The sequence below is a fragment of the Saccopteryx bilineata genome, chromosome X, assembly GCF_036850765.1.
Source record: "Saccopteryx bilineata isolate mSacBil1 chromosome X, mSacBil1_pri_phased_curated, whole genome shotgun sequence".
NCBI lineage: Eukaryota > Metazoa > Chordata > Mammalia > Chiroptera > Emballonuridae > Saccopteryx > Saccopteryx bilineata.
In genome coordinates, this window is record NC_089502.1 from 44,237,125 (window position 1) to 44,263,984 (window position 26,860).

Below are 26,860 nucleotides of genomic sequence, written 5' to 3' on the forward strand. Positions count from 1 at the left end.
CTTTTTAATCCACTCATCCACTGATGGACACTTGGGCTGTTTCTAGATCTTGGCTATTGTAAACAATGCTGCCATAAACATGGGGGTGCATTTCTTCTTCTGAATCAGTTATTTGGTGTTCTTGGGATAAATTCCTAAAGGTGGGATGACTGGGTCAAAAGGCAGTTCCATTTTGAATTTTTTGAGGAATCCCTATATTGTTTTACACAGTGGCTGCACCAGTCTGCATTCCCACCAGCAGTGTGGGAGGGTTCCCTTTTCTCCACATCCGCTCCAGCACTTATTCTGTATTGTTTTGTTGATGAGCGCCACTCTGAGTGGTGTGAGGTGATACCTCATTATAGTTTTAATTTGCATTTCTCTAATGATTAATGATGTTGAGCATTTTTTATATGCCTATTGGCCATCTGTATGTCCTCTTTGGAGAAGTGTCTATTCATTTCTTGTGCCCATTTTTTGATTGTATTGTTTATCTTCTTGGAGTTGATTTTTACAATTTCTTTATAAATTTTTGTTATTAACCCCTTATCAGACGTATTGTCAAATATGTTCTCCCATTGTGTGGTTTGTCTTTTTATTTTATTCATATTGTCTTTACCTGTGCAAAAGCTTTTTAGTTTGATATAGTCTCATTTGTTCATCCTGCCTTTTATTTCACTTGCCTGTGGAGATAAATCAGCAAATATATTGCTGTGAAAAATGTTAGAGAGCTTATGGCCTATGTTTTAAGATGCTTATGGTTTCATAACTTACGTTTAAGTCTTTTATCCATTTTGAGTTTATTTTTGTGAATGGTTTAAGCTGGTGGTCTAGTTTTATATTTTGCAGGTAGCTGTCCAATTTTCTCAACTTCATTTGTTAAAGAGACTGTCTTTACTCCACTGTATGCTCTTACCTCCTTTGTCAAATATCATTCCATAAAGGTGTGGGTTTATTTCTGGGTTCTCTGTTCTTTTCCATTGATTTTTATGCCTGTTCTTATGCCAGTACCAAGCTGTTTTGAGTATCATGGCCTTGTAGTATAAATTGATATCAGGAAGTGTGATACTACCCACTTTATTTTTTGTTTTTCAAGATTGCTGAGGCTATTTGTGTTCTTATATGATTTCATATATATATTTTAGGAATATTTGTTCTATATCTTTGAAGTATGCCATTGTTATTTTAATAGGAATTGCATTGAATTTAAAAATTGCTTTGAGTAATATAGACATTTTAATGATATTTATTCTTCCTATCCATGAACACAATATATGCTTCCACTTGTTTGTATCTTCCTTGATTCCTTTTATCAATGTTTTATAATTTCCAGAGTACAAGTCTGTAACCTCCTTGGTTAAATTTACTCCTAGGTACTTTATTTTTTGGTTGCAAAAGTGAAGGGGATTGTTTTCTTAATTTCACTTTCAGACAGTTTATTGTTGCTATATAAAAATGCCACTGATTTGTAAATATTCATTTTATATCCTGCCACCTAGCTGAATTCATTTATCAAGTCCAGTAGTTTTTTGACTGAGACTTTAGGTTTTTCTATATACAGTATCGTATCATCTGCAAATAATGAGTTTTACTTCTTTTCCAATTTTGATGCCTTTCATTTCTTCTTCTTGTGTGATTGCTGTGGCTAGGACTTCCAGAACTATGTTGAATAAGAGTGGTGAAAGGGGGCACCCTGCCTTATTCCTGATCTTAAGGAAATTGCTTTTAATTTTTACTCATTGAGTATGATGTTGGCTGTGGGTTTCTCATAGAAAGCCTTTATCATGTTGAGGTATTTTCCCTGTATTCCCACTTTGCTGTATTCCCAGTTTTGATCATAAATGGGTGCTGGGTTTTTTATAATGCTTTTTCTGCATCTATTGATATTATCATGTGATTTTTCTCCTTCCTTTTGTTTATATCATGAATCACATTGATTGATTTGTGAATATTGTACTAGCCTTGCCTCCCCAGAGTAAAGCCCACTTGATCATGATGTATGATTTTTTTTTTTTTTTTTATGTATTGCTGGATCCGGTTTGCTAATATTTAGTTGAGAATTTCAGCATCTAAATTCTTCAGGGGTATTGGCCTATAGTTTTCTTTCTTTGTATTGTATTTGCCTGGTTTTGGAGTCAGAATTACGCTCGCCTCATAAAAGGAGCTTGGAAGTCCTTCTTCCTCTTGAATTTTTTCAAATAGCTTGAGAAGAATAGGAGTTAGTTCTTCTTTGAATTTTTGGTAGAATTCACCAGTGAAGCCATCTGGCCCAGGGCTTTTGTTTGTTGGGATTTTTTTGATAACTCTTTCAATTTCATTTGTTGTAATCGGTCTGTTTAGGTTTTCTGATTCTTCCAGATTGACTTTTGAAAGATTATATGTTTTAAGGAATTTGTCCATTTCACCTAGGTTGTCTAATTTTTTGGCCTACAATTTTTCATAGTATTTTCTTACAATCCTTTGTATTTCTTCTCTGTCAGTTGTTACTTCTCCATTCTCATTTCTAATTTTATTTAGTTGGCTCCTCTCTCTTTTTTTCTTAGTGAGTCTGGTTAAAGGTTCATCAATCTTGTTTACCTTCTCAAAGAACCATCTCTTGGTTTCATTGATCCTCTGTATTGTTTTTTTAGCCTCTATTTCATTTATTTCTTCTCTGATCTTTATTATTTTCTTTCTTCTATTCCTCTGGGCTATACTTGCTGTTCTTTTTCTAGTTCTTTTAGATGCAGAGTTAAATTGTTTATTTGAGCTTTTCCTTCTTAAGGTGTGCCTGTAATGCTATGAACTTCCCTCTCAGGACTGTTTTTGCTGTGTCCCATAAATTTTGAGTAGTTTTGTGTTCATTTTCATTTGTTTCAAGAAAATTTTTATTTCTTCTTTGATCTCATTGTTAACTCATTTGTTATTTAATAACATGTTATTTAGTTTCCAAGTGTTTGAGTGTTTTTTCAGTTTTTCTATTGTAGTTGATTTCTAGATTCATGCAATTGTGATCAGAGAAGATGCATGATATGGTTTCAATCTTCTTAAATTTATTGAGATTCATTTTGTGTCCTAACATGTGGTCTATCCTAGAGAATGTACCATGAACACTTGAAAAGAGTGTATATTCTGCTGCCTTATGGTGAACGGTTCTCAAGATATCTATTAAATCCAGTTGATCTAGTGTGTCCTTTAAGTCTGCTGTTTCTTTGTTAATTTTCTTTCTTGAGGCTCTATCTGGTGATGTTAGTGGGGTATTTAAATCCCCTACTATTATAGTATTGCTGTTGATTTCGCCCTTTATGTCCATCAAAATCTGCTTTATATATTTAGGTGCTTCTATATTAGGTGCATAGGTATTTACAATGGTTATATCTTCCTGTTGGATTGCTCCCTTTATCATTATGTAGTGACCTTCTTTATCCCTTCTTATAGCCTTTCCTTTAATGTCTATTTTTCTGATATAAGTATTGCTACCCCAGCTTTTTTTTTCATTTCCATTTACATGAAATATTTTTTTCCATCCCTTCACTTTCAGTCTATGTGTATCTTTTGTTTTGAGGTCAGTCTCTTGTAGACAGCATATATATGAGTTGTGTTTTCTTATCCATGCAGCTACCCTATGTCTTTTGATTGAAGCATTTAATCCATTTACATTTAAGGTTATGATTGATATGTAGTTGTTTATTGGCATTTTATTCTTTAAATCTACTTTTCTCTTTTACTAGGTTATTTTTCCCACTTTGTCCTGTTTACAACAGACCTCTTAACATTTCTTACAGCCTTGGTTTGGTTGTAATGAATTCCTTAAGGGTTTTTTGTTTTTGTTTTTGTTTTTTTTTTGTCTGGGAAGCTTTTTATTTTTCCTTCAATTTTAAATGATAGCCTTGCTGGATAAAGACATCTTGGTTGTAGGCTCTTGTTCTGCATTACTTTGAATATTTCTTGTCATTCCCTTCTGGTCTCAAGTGTTTCTTTTGAGAAGTCAGATATCATCCTTATGGGGGTTCCTTTGTAGGTAATTGATTGCTTTTTTCTTGCAGCTTTTAGTATTCTTTCTTTATCTCTTAGCTTTGGTATTTTAATTATGATGTGTCTTGGTGTAAATCTCTTTGGGTTCCTTTTTAATGGGATTCTGTGTGCTTCTCGAACTTGTGTGACTTTTTCCTGCATCAATTTAGGGAAGTTTTCAGCTATGATTTCTTTAATCAGGTTCTCTATCCCTTGTTCTTTCTCTTCTCCTTCAGGAACCTCTATTATTTGGATGTTGTTTCTCTTCATGTTTGTCACAGAGCTCTCTTAGAGTTTCCTCAGACTTTTTGATCATCTTTTCTTTTTGCTGTTCTGCTTTCATGCTTTCTCTTATCTTGTCCTCTAAATCGCTGATTCAATCTTCTGCTTCATCCAGCCTGCTTTTAATCCTTCTAGTGTAGTCTTCATTTTTGATATTGTGTTTGTCATTTCTGTTTGATTCTTTTTTTATGATTTTAGTGTCCTTTTTGATGCCTGCTATCTCTTTGTTTAGGTGCTCATTTTGTCCATCTATCATTTCTCTAAGATCCTGAGCATCCTAACAATCATTATTCTAATCTCTGCATCCAGTATCTTGCTTATTTCCATCTCATTCATTTCTGTTTCTGGGATTTCTCTTGTTGATTGATTTGAAATGCATTTCTCTGTCTTCCCATTTTGTCTCTGTATATACTGATCCTTTGGATGTGTTTTGTAGCTATCTGAGTATAGGGTTGGTGTTGTCTGCCTCCAGCTTTCAGTTGTGTTGTTTCTAGATATTCTTGGGTTGGCTTACACTGTTTTAAATCTGCTGTGGTCTACTTGTCTGCTGCTACCACTCTTTTTTCTGCTTATGACAGCATTTTTCTATGCCTTAGCTGGGTCAAGTGTGAGGAGCCTTACCCTAAGACACCACTCTAACTACGGTTGTTAGGTTCTGAGCTGATGCTCTCCATATCTGGCTGCTGGATGTACAAGCCCTGGACATCCCTGGCTGGAACCTGGTGCAGACCAGTGGGAGTCACTGCTTTTGACTGGCCCTTAGCAACCTTCTTGGAGTTACAGGTACTCCAGAATTTGTGGCTACCTCTGCTGGGCTGTGATGACATTTTAAATATCAGCTGTACTCCTAAGCTGGCTTTTATTTACTCTTGGCCAGTGTGTGTGGCCTCTCTATTCCTGAAGTGTGGTTTTTCCACTGGTCCCCCACTGCCTTCACCTCTTCAGGTACTTGGGCACTGGCTTGAGCTCATGGGCTGCAGCTCTGGCAGCTCCACAGGTGCAGGACACTCCTCGCCTTGCTGGACTCTGCCCCCCGCAGGTGTGCAGAATGCCTCTCTGGGCTCCATCCCTCGCTGTCGCCATGAGGCCACCTGGCATTGCACCCCACAGGGGTCCAGGACCCCTCTCTGGGCTCTGCCTCCAGTGGGCATGTGGGACACTTTGACCCTCAGGGTTCCGCCTCCCAGAGGCCTGCAAGAGGCCTCTCAGGGCTCTTCCCACTGCCACTGTCACACGTGCTGACTTGCTGGGTCTACCCCTATCTGCTGTGCAGGCCAAGTGCTGCGGCCACCACCACATTCAGCCCTCTCGCCCTTTGTAGGGTACTTAGCAGGTTGGAGGGTATTGTAGCCAAACCTCAGCACTCAAAACCTGTGTCCCTGCTGCACCCCCTGCTTCTAAGTGTATCTCTGTACTGACTGGAGCAGGAGAGCTTCTAGTTGGTGGGGTAATTGCTTCCCTTTGCTGGCTTGGTTCTTCCAGGAAGAATGGCCACGTTAGGTTTGGAGAGTGGCCCAGTACAGGGATCAAGGTGGCTGTCCCCCACAGTACCTTCCTGTGCCCCTGAGACTACACTCTCCTCTCACAACTCCAGTCCTCTCAGTGCTTCTCGCTCCTGGAGCCCCAGGTAAGTGGCTGTGAATGAATTTTTCTGCATGGTCCCTTTAAGATGGAGCCTGGGTCTGAGAGTTCTCTCTCCATCTCACAAATAGTAACCTGGCTCTTCTTTCAGCTAAATACTGTCTGTATGCCTCTTCTAGTCTGGGGTTCCAGGTTGTGGTTCCAGTCCTGTGGCTGAGGACCCACAACTCTCTAGGCAACCCACCCCACCATGAGAGACCCTCTGGGCCACCTCTCGCTTCTGGGAGTGGGGCAGTCCTTTCTGCATCTCTGCCTTTCCCACCAGCTCAGTGTGGTTCCTTTGGTGTTGCTTGGTTATAGATTCCTCGTAGTTTAATCCAAAGTTGGTTTTTCAAGATTATTGTTCCTAAGTTAAATTGTAATTCACTTTGGTTCTGGGAGATGGGAGTTGTAACATCCACCTACTCCATCGGCATTTTCCCTAAGGAGGAACAGTGTCTTGCAAGAAATACCTTTTTAGCTCATTGTAGTCTCTCAAGTATTTTGGAACAAACTTTGTACTTAAAGTGGTAGTCATTTACCAAAGCTCTGATGACCTTTTTCTTATTAGAAAAATTATTTTCTAAAATTTAAACAATATTTTTGCATTCCTGGCTTTCTTCTTCAAATATCAAAATCAACTTTTTTATTTTTTGAATTGAATTTTATTTTCCACCTGAAGCTGGGTACAGCTTATTATATCGAAGGTATAGTTTTTCTCAGGGTCATAATTTTTCTCAAAAAATTGAGATCCTATCAGATCTCAGTTATAGATACCAGCAGACAGGAAGCTGTGATATAGATAATACAAAAGACACTTCAGTTTGGCTTTGAGGTTTTGGTTTTTCATTTTTCAGCACATTTTCATCTTATGTTTTACATAGGCATTACCGTCAGGCCCATAAACTGTAACTCTGAAGTGCTTGAGTGATTAAAGACAGCCTGAGATTTAAACACCAACAGTGAACTGGCTGCATGCAGATAATTAAATTAATGGAATAACTTAGTATATTTATATTCTGTATATCACCTTACTCCCATGGGCATGTAACCACTATAGAGAATCTATGGACTCACTAGTCTTATTCTGGGAATTTATTCACATCTTGAAGGTGCTCGGTTTTAAAGTAATCAGTTATATTGATTTCTGGTTAATTTAAATCTATTTTGCTTGACCTTGACTGAGTCCTTTGGCACTCTCTTAACTGAAAGAGTTGTCTTATAGCCTGACTGGGTGGTGGCACAGTAGATAGAGTGTTGGACTGGGATGCAGAGGACCCAGTTCGAAACCCCAAGCTCTACAGCTTGAGCACGGACTAATCTGGTTTGAGCAATGCTCATCAGCTTGAGCCCAACGTTGCTGGCTTGAGCAAGGGGTTACTTGGTCTGCTGTAGCCCCTGCTCAAGAAACATATGAGAGAGCAATCAATGAACAACTAAGGTGCCACAACAAAAGAATTGATGCTTCTCATCTCTCTCCCTTCCTGTCTGTCTATCCTTATCTGTCCCTCTCTCTGTTTCTCTCTGTCTCCGTCACAAAAATGAGTTGTCTTATAGTGTCAGAAGATACTAGAAATTTTATTTCAGATGCAAATGATAGCATGCTACTATTTAAATAGGCTTGAGAGATTCAAGTTGTTTGTATTAGCCATGAAATTGCTCAACTTGCCCTCTGCTGGATCTTTATTTTATAAGTTTGAAACAGGAAAATGCTGTGTCATCTGGTTGCACAGTGGTTTGGGAAAAGGAATTCCACTATAACTATCACATGTGTTGAATAAACCTAAAATACAAATTCACAAGTCTTTCTAGCATGCTTAAGTCTGGGTCACTGAGCTAGTTTCAAAAGTAAAAGGAAGATTTAAAATGCTATATAGATACAAACTTTTTTATGTGCTTAAGAACCCCCTTGTATTTTATGAAATAAGATAATTTTATTATTGTTAGGTAATCTTTCCATAAATGTGTAAACTAAGTAAATAATTCTACCATTATTATGTAAACCAGCTAAATAATTCTGCCATAAGAAGATAATGTGTGAAGAGGTCGATTTTAATACAAGATTTTTTCAGGGTTTGCAAAGATGCATTTCCACCTTCTGTCTCTATCCCCAGGGTTTTATCTGAGCCTTAATTCTATAAATCAGCACATATTCTTATAATTTTTCCTTGTGGAGATGAATGGGGATTAGATTTAATTTTTTCTTTAGCAAAAATTATTTATATGTTTTTCTTAATTCAAAATATTTTTGAGTGTCCTGTGTGATAAAGTAACAAATATCCAACCATTATCTTTTCAACAGTTTCCAACACAGTCAAATAGGATTGTACACAGTTCAGTTATAAAAACTGCACACATAGCCACATTTTATTTGACCAAATATTCTAGCTTATAGCTTCAGAAGAAACAAATTATGAAAGTATGTAGACAGAATCTAGAAAGCCTATTATTTCCCCTCTCCTCAGTGTCAACTGGCACACAGAAACTAAAACTAGCCAGAATATAGCTGGCTATTTTCTCTATGAATTTCTTTCTAAAGCACTTTATTTCTTTTTCTGTTAAATCAGCTTCTCATACTTCTGTGAGTAAAAACATTTTCATTTTATCAAACTAAAATTCTTCTGGACTTATTTAAGTCAATGTTTTCAATTAAATTATTGTTCTCTGAGTTTTCTAAAACATTGTCCTCAACTGCTTATACCATTAACAAAATAAATAATAACAGGTGCAAAAGTAATCCTTAGGAGGACTATAAATTAACCTTTGGTGTGTATTAATCTTCACTCTATTCTTTTGTTTATGAATGTCCGTGGTATGTCAAAGACAAAGGTAAACCTGACTCAAGAACTGGAAACCAAATATGTTAATAATGGATTTCAATTTGTCTATTTTTTGTCATATTTCATTAGAACATAATATTTTCTATTTAGCTTCTTAGAAATCAGAATACAATCTACACAGTCATTACATTTATCTGAAAGTGAACTTAGGGAAGTGGGATTTTTTTTTTTGTCATTTTGTTTAGCTTAAGGCAAAGATGTTTGAATTACCCTTTGACTCTAATAATTTTTATTTCTTTAAAGTGAAAATAGAGTATGTGATTTGAGAAGACATTTTAAAAAATATACTACCTTCAAGATCTCACTGTAACGAAATGGAAATATTCCCATAAGAATTGATAGCATAAAAATATTCTAAGTGAATGTCCAATAAAACCCCACAAAACTCCATTTTATGTTTTTTTCTAAATTTTGTTTATTGATTTTATAGAGAGGGAAAGAGAAAGATTGTAGGTACCTCACTTCAGTAGTTCATTGATTGCTTCTTGTATGTGCCTTGATTGGGCAAGCCCAGGTTTTGAACCGGCGACCTCAGTTGTCCAGGTTGATGCCTCATCCACTGCACTACCACAGGTCAGGCAAACCACTTCATGTGGTTTACATTTTAAAATGTAACTATAGGTCATGGCCACAGATCAGTTAAATGGAAGCCTAAAATATCAGATTTTAAAATTATTTCTGTTTGAAAGAGTTTTTGAAAGAGACATGCTTTGTAAGTATTTACTATTTTACTAGTATTTTAAGTATTCACAGAGTGAAGATTGCTGGACTGGGACATCAGTCAGTTTTTTGTCTTGTTGTGTTTTTTTTTTTTTTTTTTTTTTTTTTTTTTTCAGAGAAGTATCAATAGGATAGCAAAAAATTTAAACAATTTTCACAAGTGAACAGTGTGGATATTCTTTTAGACTTAAAATTTATTTTAATTGCTAGAAGTACCATCCAAACATACAAAATAAAGAAAACAACATGACCAGTGTTGGTACAGTAGATTGAGTGTTGCCTGGGCCAATGAGGGGCCCCGTTTGAACTCCGAGGATGCTGGCTAGAGTGCGGCTTGAACTCAGGATTGCCAGCTTGAGTGCTGGGTCACTGGCTTGAGTGTGGGATCATGACTTGAGCCCACGATCACTGGCCTGAAGCTCAAGGTTGCAAGGTCACTGGCTTGAGCAAGGTGTCACTGGCTCAATTTGAGCCCCCCACCCCAGCAAGGCACGTATGAGAAGCAGTCTGACAACTAAAGTGAAGCAACTAAGAGTTGATGCTTCTCATCTCTCTCCTCCCTCTTTCTCTCCCCTGTCCTGTCTCAAAATAAATTAAATTAAAATAAAATAAATAAAATAAAAGAAAATAAAACTAGATGGTTGATTATATTTAAAAAAGAAAATAGAACTCTATTTTCATTATGAAATCATTTTGCAAATAGTGTAAAACTTTACTAAAACTACTTGGTTAAAGTTGGAAAGTTTTATAACTGGAATTATATAATGTAATATATCATTATTTTAGAGAAAGGCCAGGACTCATTCTATGATGAAAGGAAATTCATGGTGTAGATAAGTTCTGCACTGGGATCAGTTACTTTATACAAGAAAACCAATTTTTTTCTAGTGCCTTAGTAAATATTTATTTACAGAAAAGCAATTAGATTATAAATTAAAATCATTTACATTTTTCTTTGAAGCAGATTTATATATTTAATTAACTGATTATATTACTGTATATGCCTGAAAAATTATTTTTAAAACACCCAACCATATTTCAGAGATTTTATGGCAGATAAACTTTCCTCTTAAAGTTTTAACAAAATAAAAAAAACCACACAGCTATATTATTTTCAAGTAATACAGTTATATAAATAAACTGCTACTAAAATCATGCTAAAGAGAAGCACTCACTGCTGGATATGTGTTAATAATGAATAGGCAAAGATTGTTTGCAGGAAAATTGTTGCTTTTATGTTAAAAATGAGTTTCTATTCTCTGAAGGCAGTTAATCAACTCCCCACTCCTCTAAGTGCTAACCCTACATTGTTAACTTAGATTAAACTGGTGAGAATTAAAGAGATTTTTATTATACTTCATCTAAATTCACATAGTATTATTCAGATCACTACATCTACAATAGCTTATATAAATAAGTGAAAGAATAGAGTTAATTTCACAATATTGTGCAGGGAAACAACATATGAACTAGAATTTGGTTTCTTTACTCCCGGACCCTGTGTAGGTGTAAGCACTCTGTGTAGGTGTGTTAAACACAGCTGGTAATCTAGGCAGTTCCTATTGCCAGAGCTTTATATAGAAACAGCCTAACAAAGAAGTCATGTCCCTAACTGCCAACTGAAGGTGAGACACCAAATAGCTTCAGGGAGAGGTGATAGAGATTTAAAGAACAACAATAATACTGCTAATAGACAGCAAGGCTGTCATTAAGTTGAGGAACCCCAATATTTCTGGTGATACCACACTCCACTGTTTACAGACAGAATTGTGAAGTAGGTAATATTTGTTTGGGAGAGAATATTCTCTCTTTTTCAGCCACATTCATTCATTTGTTTATCAAAGAGGGCCTAGTGTTAGTCACTCTGCTAAGTACTGTGTAGACTGAGATGACTGAAATAAGGTCCTTGGATCTCCATCAGTGTAATGCTGTTTCCAGGTCACATATCATCCTATCTGCTAATTTGCACTCACGTCACAGTCAAGAAATCAATTCTTGTTTTGGTATCAGTTGTTAAAGTTACGATGTTACCTTTCCCAGGACCATGTGCCTTTTTAACAGGAACTCCAAACCTTATAGCTTTCAAAACCCAAATAAATGCTGCTTTAATAATAGATAAAATTTCAGATAATATATCATAAGCATGAAGATATTGTTGGGCAGGAGAATTCCTGGGACCCAGCAAATCACGTCACACAGGTGACTGGCTCCCCATTCCTTGTTCAAGACACAAAAAGTAAAGTCATTCTTGAGAAGCAAAGGAAAGAATCCTCCTGATTAACAGGAAAAAAATACACACAAAATTTTTAGTGTTAAGAAACATTGATGTTCAAATTCTACCATTAATAAATAGTAGAAAAGTCAATAACACTGATTGAGAACTGAATGGATGGTATAAAGCAAATAGAAGACAACCTCATGTAGAGAACAGTTTAATGTCCTATTTGTTCATTGTACAAGTGAAAGTTAGAGGGTAACACATTTTGGTGTAGTTTGCTGTATAGCAATGAACTGAACTGCCTTGTGAGGTGATAAATTCTCTGTCACTGAAAGTATGCAAGTACTGTAGTAAATGGACAGTCACCAGACAAGATTTTAGTTGAAGGGATTTCTAAAATATATGAAAGATTTATGTTTTAATGTTCCATCTGTAAATCTATTAGTCAATACTAAGTAGAAATCCAGGAAAAACACAAATGGATACAAAAGGATACATAAAAATAGGCAAAAAGCAAATTAACATGACCTAAACTACGTTTGTAAGTGTTGAATAGGTGCCAAAGGAGAGAGCAGGGTAAACCATTAATCAAGAAAGGCTTGTAATATGAAATAAATTTTGCCCAAGATTTTTAAGTGAGAAAAAGACATGCGTAGGCAAAGAATAAGGAGAATAAACCAAGAAGGAGAATGACTTCTTCAGCATCTTTTATTACCAATTTTTGGAATGTGTACTATAGAATACGCACCATGCTAAGTGATTTGTTTAGTTGTGTTATCTCATTTAATCCCTACAAACACACTATAAAATAGTACAATAGTATTCCCACTCTATAGATGAGATAACTTAGATGAGAAGGCTGGAAGTCAGAAAGGTTAAATAACTTGTCCCCAAGATCACAGATAAAAAAAATAGTAGATCTGGTGTTCAAATCCAGGTCTATTTCCCTACAAAGCCCATGATGTAAATCACTACTACATACCAATGCTTGTCAAAGAACCCATGTTGTATGCCTGAAGGAAGGCTCAGAGAACTGTGAACTGTAAAATGTGGGAAGACAGGACAAATAGTTGGTCCTCAGTAAATATTTACTGAATAAGTAAACCCTTGCTCTGTCGATGGAAAAAGAACCCCACATTTTTATGTCCTTTTTTGTTCCTGTATTGGAAAACTCAACTGTGAGCCAGTTTGTTCTCCCTTAAGAGCTTATCTCCTAGCCACTGATTGCACAGCTAGCTTCCCTTACCCAGGCTATGGATATGTAAACAAGAACAAATAGCACTCCAGGGCTTTATCCTCTAGGGTTTAACCTCACCTCTTGTATCCCAGGTGAGTGAGGTATCATGTGGTAATATGCAACACGTTAGAGCCCTACTGTTTCTATTTAGGCCTTGTTTAAGCTTCCCTTGTTGAGCCAAAGGGCTGCAGTTTTCAGGAGAGAAAGGATGCATTCTTTGTGAGATGGTCAGAAAAACTACACCTCTTCCTTTAGCCAATATTCAACTTACCCCTCTCTATATTTGAATTCTGTTTCAAGAATTCTCCATGAAGCCATTCGGTAAATATGGCCTTTTTAGCATATCCTGGCTTTTTGATAAGACTAATTTTCCAAGAACATTTGCCTGTGTGGTTGAAATGGTACATTTCTCAGAATTAAACATTGTGGTCTTCAACTGCAGCTAATCTTACTGTTCATTTAGATGCTGATTATATCCTATACAAGACTACTAAAAATAATCAGCAGAGAAATTAGTGTGACAAATGGTTATTTGGTGCATGTAGATATTTTTAGAGCTAAAATAATGTCAAACATCCTATTTCACTTGATTCTACCCTTCTCTGCTTCCTTCTCCACCAAAATGATTGTTGTTTTTATGACAAATACAGGAAAAGACAGAGAGAGGGACAGATAGAGACAGACAGGAAGGGAGAAAGATGAGAAGCATCAATTCTTTGTTGTGGCACCTTAGTTGTTCATTGATTGCTTTCTCATATGTTAAGGTGACCAATTGTCCTCCTTTAGAGAGGAAAGTCCTTCTTTTGGAAGTTCTGTCCTCTCTAGAAGAGTGTCCTCCTACATGTCCTCCTTTTTGATATTGGAAAACTAATCTGTAAATGTTTGTATTCTACCAATGCAGAGTAGATCCATTGCGTGTGATGTGACGTATTTGTATCTAAATTAGTACTTTTTTCTTACAATTTTTATTAAAAATTAATAGGCATGTAAAAAATTACAATATAAAATATTACAAATGTTTTTATTAGGCATTTATCATATTAGAGTATATTATTGTTGCAATGAATAAAATGTTTCTTTTATTGATGATATTGTTTTCTTCTATTTATATTTGTACTCCTTTTCATTGTAAAAAAAATTGGTCACCTTACATATGTGCCTTGACCGCGGGGGGGCTACAGCAGACCGAGTAAGCCCTTGCTCAAGCCAGCAACCTTGGGATCAAGCTGGTGAACCTTGCTCAAACCAGATGAGCCCATGCTCAAGCTGGTGAGCTCCAGCTTTTGAATTTGGGTCCTCTGCATCCCAGTCTGACACTCTATCCACTGCACCACCACCTGGTCAGGCTGAAATGATTGTTTTGAGGAAAATAACTCTATTTACATTTTCATTTAAAAGATAAAAATATGTAAAAGTAAAAAGCAAATGGAGATTAGATTCAATTCAATTCTATAATGCAGTGCATCCAGGAAATTAATGATTGAAATTTTGACATCATAAGACCTTGACTAGGTTTCTACCAGTTTTTACTAAAATCTGAATCTCCTCAATGCAGATAAGTAAATGACATTACTCATAACAGTTTATTCCTCAGAACATTTAGTTTATTAAAATGAACCAAAATAATTTTGTTATGTGATCTTTCTCTATAATTTCATATTTTTTATGAAATATCCTTCAGATACGTAGGTAACACTCAAGCCCCAACTTCTGCCTGATTTAAGAATTCAAAGCAGTTCCATTTGGTTTTATATTCAGTTGGTTGTCTTTTCATTTTGTTGATGATTTCCTTTGAGGTATATTTACTAATACATCTAACAAGGAGTTAATATAAAAAATTCATAGACATCTTATAAAATAACACCACAAACAAACAAACAATTCAATTAAAAAATGGGCAAACGTCCGAAGTAGACACTTCTTCAAAGAGGACAAACAGATGACCAGTAGACATATGAAAAGATGCTCAATGTCACTAATCATCAGAAAAATGCAAATTAAAACCACAATGAGATATCACTCCATACCTGTCAGAATGGCTGTCACCAATACATCAAGAAACAACAAGTATTGGCGAGGATATGGAGAAAATGGAAACCTTGTGCACTGTTGGTGGAAATGCAGATTTGTGCTGCCATTGTGGAAAGCAGTATGCAGTTAACTTTAAAAATTAAAAATGGAACTGCCTTATGACCCAGTGATTCCACTTCTGGTAATTTATCCAAAGAAATCCAAAACACTAATTTGAAATAATATATTTACCTGTATGTTCACTGCAGCATTATTTATATTAGTCAAGATATCCAAGTGCCCATTAATAGATGAGTGGATAAAAAGAGATGTGGTACATATATACAGTAGAATATCATTTGGCAATAAAAAGAATGAAATTTGACCATTGCAACAGCATGGATGGGCCTAGATGTTAATTAAAATAAGTTGTCAAAGAAAAACAAATAGCGTATGATTTCACTTACGTAGAATCTAAAAAAAGCAATGTAAATGAGTGAACAAAACAGAAAGAAACTTATAGACACAGAGAACAGACTGATGGTTGCCAGAAGGGAGGGTGATTGTGGGACTGAATAAGAAAGGTAAAGAGATTAAACGGTACAAATTGGTAATTACAAAATAGTCACAGGGATGAAAAGTACAGCATAAGAAATATAGTCAATAATATTGTAATAACTATGAATGGTGCCAGATGGGTACTGGAAAAATTAGGGGAACATTTTGCAAAACATATGATTGTTTAATCGCTATGATGCTGTACACCTAAAACTAATACAAAATAATGTTGAATGTAAACTGCATTTGAAAAAGAAAATTAAAAATATTTTGCTTATAAATCTGCCTTTTTGCCCTTTTTTCTATTTTTTATCTTATATTTATTTTATTTTTAATTGAATTTATTGGGATTTTTTTATCTACATTTATTATTCTTTACTATTTACTATGGCACTTTATCTTGTTTTAAGAACCATTTTTTTTCTAATTTTTGAGATGCTTTTAAATTTTGTTTGGGTCTTACAACTTTACATTCAACTTGAAGTCACAGATATAAGCAATAAATCTGTTTTTTATCTTTTTATTCAAGGCAACAATAAAACTATATCTGAATAATAAAAAAGAGAAATTGTCTTTATGGTTTCTGTATTTCACTTTATTATTTCTCCTAAGCTGACAATAAACCATTAGCTTTCCGTTTGGTCATATGCTACAATAATGTATATATAGTCCTGTGCTGCATAACAATATAACTATCCTACCGATTGCATTTACAATGGTGGTCTCACCCTAAAAGCAACAGGCTATATTATATCACCTAGGTATGTAGTAGACTACACAGGCCAGATTTATGTAAGTGTACTTTATGATGTTCACACAATGATGACATCACCTAAGGACACATTTCTCAGGACATATCCCCTCTGTTAAGCTGTAGATGCCTGTATCTGTATTTATATGTTGATGTACCCACATACATATATCCATAAATATTTATAGTCTAACTTGCCAGTAATAGTAACAAGATTCAAAAACCTTACTAGTGTCCTGAAACTTGATAAAATATACCAAGTTCTATCAGACAACACTTAATGCAGTACAGTGGGAACATTTTTTAAGTAAAGTAAGGAACAACTCAGCAATGTACATGATTACCACTACTGGAGCCTAAGACAATAGAATAAAACCACTACAAAGAATTAAGAGACACAATTAATATAAAAAAGAGGCAAAACTTTGTAGAGAAAATGATCATTTTAACTTGAAAAATTAAAAGTTTCGATGGAAAAATATTAAAATTAATAGGAGTTCAACAAAATGGTCAGATGTAAGATCAACATCAATAATGATGCAAAGTCAATATTAATAACTTCCTTAGGTATCAGCCATAATTATATTCATTGAAGTGTTATCTGCAAATTAGCAGAATTAAAAACAACCCAAATGTTCATTAATAAGGGAGTGGTTAAATAAATTATGCATGTGTACACACTATGAAATAATATGCAATAGTTAAAAGAATGAATTAGACCTAAATGTAAATTTATTGATAAGGCAATAACACTAATTGCTACTGTTGAGTGACAGAATAAAGCTACAGAATTACTTTGTATTTTGTTAATGTCAAATATAAAACACATTTTGACTATGTAGTATATATATACATAGATATGCACATGTATATACATATACATATACATATACATATGGAAGAAGAGAGGGAAAGAGAAAAGCCTGAAAGGTTAGCTACCAAAATACATAGCAATAGTTATGTCTTTGAAGAGCTGTGGAGTGAGATTGGGGGTGGTAGTCAAAGGGGACTTTAATTGTATCTTTATTTTTTTTTTTAGAAAGTATTGTAAAAGTAAAAACAATCTTAAGGCCCTGGCCGGTTGGCTCAGCGGTAGAGCGTCGGCCTAGCGTGCGGAGGACCCGGGTTCGATTCCCGGCCAGGGCACACAGGAGAAGCGCCCATTTGCTTCTCCACCCCTCCGCCGCGCTTTCCTCTCTGTCTCTCTCTTCCCCTCCCGCAGCCAAGGCTCCATTGGAGCAAAGATGGCCCGGGCGCTGGGGATGGCTCTGTGGCCTCTACCTCAGGCGCTAGAGTGGCTCTGGTCGCAACATGGCGACGCCCAGGATGGGCAGAGCATCGCCCCCTGGTGGGCAGAGCGTCGCCCCTGGTGGGCGTGCCGGGTGGATCCCGGTCGGGCGCATGCGGGAGTCTGTCTGTCTCTCCTCATTTCCAGCTTCAAAAAAAAAAAAAAAAACAAAAACAAAAAAACAAAAAAAACAAACAAACAAAAAAAACAATCTTAATGCAATGGGTTGCTGAGTTCACCTAATTAACTTTATTTAAACCTGTCAACCTTTTTATATATAAAATGGAATTGCTTTCTAGTTTCTTAGACTTTCTTTTAATCAACCACTAGTGAAGACCAGGCACAAGGATCACTATAATGGATACAATGGCAGGCATGACAGACATTGTCTCTGCCCTCCTGGAACTTACAATCAAATGGAAGTGTTACTGTAGACAGGGAGAATGGGCAGGCGAGTCTTCCCCACTGACCAAGATGGCTGCAGGTGGACGTTCTTTAACCCAGTGCCAAAAGCTAGAAAGGTGAATGGACAGAGCCCTACTGCTCCAAAAGTTTGAAAAATGAATGGACGGGGCATGAAAGCACCAAAAGCTGGAAAGATAGGGTTGAGGCTGGCCAAAAGCTAAAAAGAAAATTGGATAGAGAAAAAAAAGCCCTCCCCTCCGTATCCCTAAAAGAACATGGGCTTGAGCAGGAAGGGGAGATGATCTTTAAGATGGAATTCCACCACTCTCTCAGGTTCACGGCACCTTAATAAACCTCTTTCCTTTTGCACCAGCACCTGTCTTGATTTTGACTTTTGTTGCAGAAGGCAGCTGCACCTGTGTTTAGTCTTCACAGTTACAGGAGAGACATATTATAAGCAAATAACAAAATAATTACACATTATAAGAGATTTAATCATAAGTTAACAGTGGGGCCTGATCAGGCGGTGGCACAGTGGATAGAGCATTGGACTGGGATGCAGAGGACCAAGATTGGAAATACCGAGGTTGCTGGTTTAAGCACGGACTCACTAGCTTGAGCGCAGGGTCACTGCTTGAGTGTGGGATTATAGATATGACCACCATGGTCGCTGACTTGAGCCCAAAAGTCGCTGACTTGAAGCCAAAGGTTGCTGGCTTGAGCCCAAGGTTGCTGGCTTGAAGCCAAAGGTTGCTGTCTTGAGCCCAAGGTTGCTGGCTTGAGCAAGGGGTCACTCGCTCTGCTGTAGCCCCCCCCCCCCCAGTCAAGGCACATATGAGAAAGCAATCAATGAGCAACTAAGGAGCAGCAACGAAGCAACAAAGAATTGATGGTTCTCATCTCTCTCCCTTTCTGTCTGTCCCGCTCTGTCCCCCCCTCTGTCTCTGTCTCTGTCATAAAAAATAAAATAAAAAGGCACTTTCTTCATATAATAAAAATGTAGCCAATTTAAAAAAGAAATGAACAATGGGTTTTGATGGGAAATAATGTGGTCGAGGGAGACTTCTTAGAAGAGTCCTTTAAACTGATTTGGAGGACCTGTTATGTGTTATAGTGATGGTGGTGATGGGAAGAAAAGCATGCAAAAAGGGTCTCACAGAGAAAAAGCTTCAGGTGTTGAAGAAAATATCTGAAATTCAGAGCATTATGAGGAAGAGGGAGAGTTGCACTGATAAGTTAGAATGGTTGGCAGAGGACAGATCACGCAAATTCCTTTTAGACATGGTAAGTTTAGATTTCATTAGAAAAACAATAGAAAGTCACTGGGGGCTTTGAGTATAGGAACCATGTGATATAACCTATATTTTTAGAATATCACTCTGATTGCCATGTATAGAGAAAATATGGGGTAGGCAGCAAGAATGGAAGCAGGAGTTCGGTTTGGAGGCCATTTATAGTAGTCAGTGTGAAAGACAATAGTAGTCTGCACTGGATTGGTCATGTTCATGTGGTTATATTTTTGCAGGCAGCATTATGTGCAAATATAAAGGAAAAATGAATGACTTAGGTAGAGGAAACAGCAGGTACAAAAGCTTGCTTATTTTTCTCTATTGGTTTAGAAACAGAAAAGTAGGGTGTCTGAATCAAAGTAATGTGGGAGATAGGGGCATGGAATAAGGTCTGATCATATAGGGCCTTGTAGGACATGGCATGAAGACTGGATTTTATTCTAATGGGGACTGAATTATATTTTCCACAGGATCCTTCTGGCTGCTATGTTTATTAAGGGGCAAGAGTAGAAGGGAGACCTCTAGGGAGACTATTGCAGTAATCCAGGTGAGAGATGATATTGGCCTGGGCTTGCATGCAAGCAACAGAAGTGGAACCAACAAGACTTTCTGTTTAATGAGATGTAGGAGTGAAGAAGGGGGAGGTATCAACTCCTTTCAGGCTCAAGGAAGGAAGAGTTTAGTGGAATTGAGAAACTTGAAGGAACCCAGTGTTGCTAGCACTAGTGAGTGTGTGGGGAGATGAGAAGAGCTGAGACCAGAGTAGTTGGCACGAGTCAGGTGATTCACATCTGGGTAAGGACATGAACAGAAGTTTTAATTTACTTTAAGTGCCATAGGAAGCCACTGAAGTATACTGCTCACAAAAATTAAGCGATATTTCAAAATGAATATGAAGCAATTAAAAAAAAATATTTTTTTTTCCTGAAGTTGGAAACGGGGAGGCAGTCAGACTCCCGCATGCGCCCAGCCAGGATCCACCCGGCATGCCCACCAGGGGGCAATGCTCTGCCCATCTGGGCATTGCTCTGTTGCAACCAGAGCTATTCTAGTGCCTGAGGCAGAGGCCATAGAGCCATCCTCAGGACCCGGGCTAACTTTGCTCCAATAGAGCCTTGGCTGCGGGAGGGGAAGAGAGAGACAGAGAGGAAGGAGAGGGGGAGGGGTGGAGAAGCAGATGGGCACTTCTCCTGTGTGCCCTAGCTGGGAATCGAACCTGGGACTCCTGCATGCCAGACCGACGCTCTACCACTGAGTCAACTAGCCAGGGCTGATTTTTTTTATTAAACAGGACATCAGAAAAACAAACAAGGGGTCAAAGAAAGTTGTTTGATTATGCAAATGAGATGCAAACCAACTTTTATTTCATTGGTGAAAAAGTACTATACAAAAGGCTGAAAGTACTGGAGTATCTGTACATTCCCTGATCCCCTAATTTTTGTGAGCAGTGTATTTTAAACAGAGCAGTTTATATTTTCTAAAAAGCCCTTTTGTTTTCAGTGTGGGGCATGGGCTTGGGAGGAGACAAGAGAAACAAAGAAATCAGGACGTTATTGCAGAGGTCTGAGGATGAAGTCTTACAGATGAATACATCTAGATAGATTTGAGGTTCATTTGAATTAGAACTGATTAGTTTTCTTGAATAAACTCTTCTCTATATGTATATGAGTCTAAGCCTTATTGAAGTTTTTTATTACTTTTTCACTTAATTTATATATTATTTTTTATTTCCTCTCTCATTTATAATTTTTTTAAATCTAAATCATGTGATTTTGCTTCTCTAAATAAACCCTTTCCATGCACTTTTTTGGTCTGGAATTGGTGAGTTTTGGGAATTCTGAGATGCTACAAATCTCACTTCATTGGACATAGTCAAAATGATAAAAACGTGAGAACTATATTATCCCTCCCAAATTCCTAAGTTCACTGAAATAAACTATTTAAATTTAAGCGTTTCTTAAAGCAATTTAACAGCATACTTAACTTTCAAAACCTGTTTGCTCAGCAAGTAAGTACTAATCTTGTACTGAATTTTTTGCTTTAATAACTGAGGAGTCCTGACTTTTCTTATACATCTGGGACACAAGTGGATGGATGTTTCTGAAGCATTTGGAAAGTATTGTTAAGTTACATGCTTACTTAAGGATACCATGAGCATATCTTTTTATTTGCAACCCTATTAGAATGTCAAGTCAAAACACACTGCAAATTGGGAAATTTTGATTTAAAAGTTTACCTCCAAGTGTTAGGCTATAAACCATTCCTTTTCAGTGGGAGCTCTTCTCAGACTGAAGTTCTCCCTTTCAGAAAAGGAATCCTGCTAATAGAGAGGCTGTAAATAGATTGGGCACAGAAGTAAGAACATTCTGTCCACATAACATGAAACCATGGGAGGCAGAGGTGCAAAAGAAATCCTTAGGCTTGTTTGGGACCTTGAAGGCAGAATATAGGGGATGTGGAGGCATAGAAATATAAAGTGGGGAGAGTAAATATATTTGAACAACAGTAAGGGCATGAGCATAGTGCATTGTCGGTGAGAAAGAGACATGCAGCCCTTGACATCTGGGACCTGGCACTATTGATCCAGCCTTGGTGTTTTCTTGTTGAACATAAACAATCTCACAGAACATCAACATGAGAAAAGGTCATTCTGTGACCGTGATAGATCAAGGCAAAAACAAGATCACTCCATCATCACGTCTGAACACAGTCAAAATATGAACAACGTCCAAGCCACAAATATGAACAAACATTTGCCATACTAGCTAACATGAGTGACTGTTGCTTCTTTACCAATTATAGCTGTAGCTTTGGGTTAATCTTCTCCACTTACAAATTTAAAATTTATTTTAAAAAATCCAATCACTGAATTACCCCCACTTACTAACAGCATCCAAATCTAGAACAAAGCCAGCTAGAGTGACCAACTTAGTCTGGTTTTCCCAGGTATTTCCTGGTTTTAACACTAAAAGTCCCACATTCCAGCCTTCAGTATTGGGCAAAATGGAATGGCTCTTCAATAACTTGCTTTCTTAAACTCTCCCCCAAATAATGTAACACAAGGCCAAATCCTGTAAGTATTTTCTGTCACCTTCTCATTGAGATACCCATAGTTTCCCTTGGTATGCATTCTCCTTTTGCTGCAACAAGTACTAACCTCAACTTTTCAAATACATTTCTCTTCCTAGTTGTCTTTTGTTGGAGGGCATTGACATCAGTAATAAGTAAGGAGGTACAACATTGTGAAAAAGCTAGTAAGGCTTAGCTAGCATGGAAAAATGGGGCTAAAAGAATGAAGAGATGCCTGACCTGTGGTGGCGCAGTGGATAAAGCGTCGACCTGGAAATGCTGAGGTCGCCGGTTCGAAACCCTGGGCTTACCTCGTTAAGGCACATACGGGAGTTGATGATTCCAGCTCCTCCCCCCTGTCTCTCTCTGTCTCTCTCTCCCTCTCTCTCTCCTCTCTAAAATGAATAAATAAAAAATAAATAAATAAAAAAAAAAGAATGAAGAGATGGGGAAAATCGGTGAGAATGAAAAGGTGTCACAGTCTTTAGTAGTCTAGAGCAGGGGTCCCCAAACTTTTTACACAGGGAACCAGTTCACTGTCCCTCAGACTGTTGGAGGGCCGTACTATAAAAAAAAACTATGAACAAATCCCTATGCACACAGCACATATCTTATTTTAAAGTAAAAAAACAAAACGGGAACAAATACAATATTTAAAATAAAGAACAAGTAAATTTAAATCAACAAACTGACCAGTATTTCAATGGGAACTATGCTCCTCTCACTGACCACCAATGAAAGAGGTGCCCCTTCCAGAAGTGCAGCGGGGGCCGGATAAATGGCCTCAGGGGGCCGCATGCGGCCCTCGGACCGTAGTTTGGGGACCCCTGGTCTAGAGTGTGGTTTTCTGAAAAGGTGGTTTATAGGGGTAATAAAAGATGAGGTGAAGAAAGGTGAATGCTGCGCTTTTGTAGGAAAGAGAGGAATTGTTGCCCCACCCTGTGTGCCTGAACCAAAAGAAACACTAATGAAAAGACAGCAAAACAAACAAAATTTTGGCTTATGTTATAAAATAATGACTCAAACTTTAATGGCCTGGAGTAGTGATTTTCAAACGTTTTCATCTCCTGGCACACTTGTAAACTAATTACTAAAATTCTGCGGCATAGCAAAAAATGTATTTTTTGCTGATCTGGCAAAGAAAAAGTTATAAATTAGATTTGTTCACACTAGATGGCTATTGTGTTGACTGTTAAAATTTTTTTTGGACAATCTAAGGGAAATGAGGTAAGTGCCCCTAACTAGTCAAGTGTTAAATACTTTAAAAATTCTTGCAGCATATTGGTTGAAAATCGCTGGCCAAAAGGCTGACCATAGAGCTCAAAACTGATCTGCCTATGTTTGTCAACTGAATCACATAATAGTTTCTACATACGGGAAATTTCTGGGAAGCATTGTAATGACACACTCGTGGACAGGTGTTATAAATGCAAGACACTAAACTTACTATTTTAATTATTTGGGGTTGAGATCATCTAATGTTAAATATCAATATTCATTAAATATCATAAAGATTCCAGAACAGCGCTTGACATAGTAAATGGTAATAAATATTAACTATTGCAATTAATATCATTATACTATGTTTTTCAATGTGCTTATTTTAAAATGGGCAATGCTGTAGTTTTTAAAAATGTTTTTGATCACATATCCTTGATTATGTTTGGAGATATACATTGAATAATAAATATAACTTCCTTGTTCTTTAAACTTGGCTGAAAGTCACATATTCAAATGACTGTGTGCATGCCTTTTGGCGAGGTTTACTGTAAATGACCTTTGGGAAATCTTTTAAATTCAGTGACTGAGTACCTACATTCCACTAGATGTTAGCCCCCACTGTATGTTGCAAAGCAAATTGTGAAACTAGGACTACCATTTAGTTTCACACTTTGTGTACTTTAAAAATAGTTGGGGAGTGAACAATCAGAATGTGATTGTCCATGTAAAAGGAAACTTAGAGTATTAAGAATCTAGAAGTTGAAACATAAAGGAAGATGTTTCCTTAGAACAGGTTTAATTTCTAATTTTCATCAGAAACTGCTTCATTTATTTCTACAAAAATAAAAGTTATTTGTAAAAATATAAGAACACACAGGGAATACTTGTAAAGTGCTCTTAAAAATAAAGTGAATGTCTGAATTCTAACAATGTCTAAGATTTGTTACAAAAGGTAGCAAGTAGAATTTTGTATGTTTATGATAATTTTGTACAGCTGAAAGACCATCTAACCTGGTTTTTTAATACCCAGAAAAACAAGCAGCTTGTTTTTCAAACATTACTACTAAATTATCATATTATATGAGTAAATATAATATGGAATGTTACAATCCCTCTGCTACTCTCAACACAAATTTGGTTTTCCTTTTGATAATTCTGACACCTGATTAACTTAATTTACTTCTTTTTCCCAGAGACCAGATTTAGCAGTGACAACACCAATAATCCTGATGTTGTGTTCTGTCAACTCTTACCTTGTTTGTTATTGTTACCATTTTTTGGGGGGAGACAAGTTCGAGGCCAAAAAATGCCCATACCCACCTGCAGTATAAAAAACTTGGGTAAAAAAAAACCCCAAAAAAACTTGGGTCAGAAGTTTACTTCTTCAGTGGTTTAATATAATTTTTTTGGAATGTGGCATTTATTTTTACAAAATAAAATAAAAACAGTAATTCTCAGAAGTAAATCTCTTTATAAAGTTAATAAATTGATAATTATATTTACTTAAGATGTTATAAGTAAACATTTCTAAAGAAGGCCTTTACTTTTGGTATAAATTATACACTTATCCTATTTCTGTCATATGCTTTTCAATGTGTAATGCTTCTTAAAGAGTAGTTTTATATGTATTACTCCCACAAACAGATTCAAATCTCACCTGCCTATAGCAGACAGTCTAATTTTCATTTCTGTAAGTAATTTTTACACTTGCAATGTGCTATTGTTAATCATAATGAGTCTGTTTTGCATCTAGAGCATACTTGAATACATACAGCTCTATTTTGTTTGAGAAAAATGAATCAAACTGGAAAGTACAAATTAACAGTGATATAAAATTATTTGTTTTTGTTAATGTTTAGAGGTAAATGAACATATTATTAAAACACAATTATATAATACACACTGAGAAAATGAATCCAGCTAAGGAAATCGTGAAAGAAAATAGGAACCACTTCATGAATTGCTTTTGTCCTTGGACCAAATTAATTACAAAAGTCAAGTAATAGTAAATTAATTTCAAGTAGTGCCAGGTAAGAATATTTAAATTAATATTATTTTACACCCTTGTTGCCAGATTAATTCTAGATGGAAATACCATTTAAAAATAAAGAAAGGCATTAACACTTTTGGGGAATCAATGTATTATTACTTACCGAAATTTGCCATCTGTATCGTCTGGTTGCCTGTCTCTGGAGCGTTGTAAATCACAACAGCATCAGCATTTCTTCTGCCTGCTGTTTGAATTTTTTCTGTAAATGTACAATTACCTCTTTCTATCAGTGCAATCCAGGGCTTCTCCGTAATAGTGAACTCAGTGTTGTAGTCACAAGCTTGGTAGCTATTGTTCTTAGGGATGCCCACCACCCCCATAGCATTAGCTATTGGTGAGGCTAATCCATAAACCCCACATTCACACGACTCTGTTGTAGTGTAGTTGCTGGTTTCATTGTAATATTTCACAGTCACATAGGCGTTCATTGGAAAAGATACTGTGATTTTAAATAAAAAGGTAAAAATTACAAGCAGCCAAAAACAACTAGACTTATTCTCCTGGTTCATTGCTTGTTCATTTGAGCATAGAATTTAAGATGTCTGCTGATATTTCCAACTATCAGTCACCATTTGTCCACTCAGGTCCCCACTAAGCAGAAGTTTGAAATTTCAGTTGCAAGCAGGTAACTGATCTCACCTCAAGCAACATAAGCTCTGAATACATCAGCTCTATTTCACTTTAGTTATCTACATTCCCATTGGCCTGCCCCTCCTCCAACTGTACACACCCATAACCCTTAACCAGGACTACCTTAGTAATAAATAACACCATCAACTTTATTCTACATGTCAACTTATCAAGGTTGGATGACTTCCTGCACTGACATTTTTTTCTTCCTACTGTTTCAGCTAATGCACTTTCATAAACATGGAGTGGATTGGAACGAGGAACTGGACTCTTGGGAATCCCACGTGACAAGTCTGAAAGTCACCTCTCTCAGAATATCTGAAACACCAAACTGGTTTTCCAAGCCCTGCTGAAATATGCTATCAACCAGTTTAGTCAGGAGTAAGTTAAGATCCACAATTTTAATTGTTATGGCATTAATGGAACTGATTTTACAGCCTTTTTTTCACCTTCTTATTTCTGTTTGGAATTTTTCTTAACAAGCTCCCCAAGGACTACCTTCTACCACCTTGTTTATTCATTGAAAAATACACATATTTCAGTGGCTAAGGATCTTTTTCTTTCAAATACAGTGCCTTGCCCATGGTAAGCACTCAAATATTTGTTGATTGACTAATACTTATGAGCTGCTGCATTCCATTAATTTTTATGCCCCATGTATTATACTCTAACAAGATGGTTCAAGGTTTAATTTTTTAAC

The 26,860-nt window shown here is 36.5% G+C and overlaps 1 protein-coding gene across 1 annotated transcript in view; it reads right to left on the reverse strand.

Annotated features, from left to right (window-relative positions):
* The window catches only part of RNF128 (ring finger protein 128), a 112,566-nt gene extending 86,241 nt beyond the window's left edge, over window positions 1-26,325 (reverse strand). The window contains exon 1 of the mRNA XM_066249595.1: window positions 25,634-26,325. Coding sequence (XP_066105692.1) covers window positions 25,634-26,039 — 406 coding nt within the window. The 5' untranslated portion in view covers window positions 26,040-26,325. The remainder of the gene's footprint in view (window positions 1-25,633) is intronic.
* Window positions 26,326-26,860: the final 535 nt, after the last annotated feature.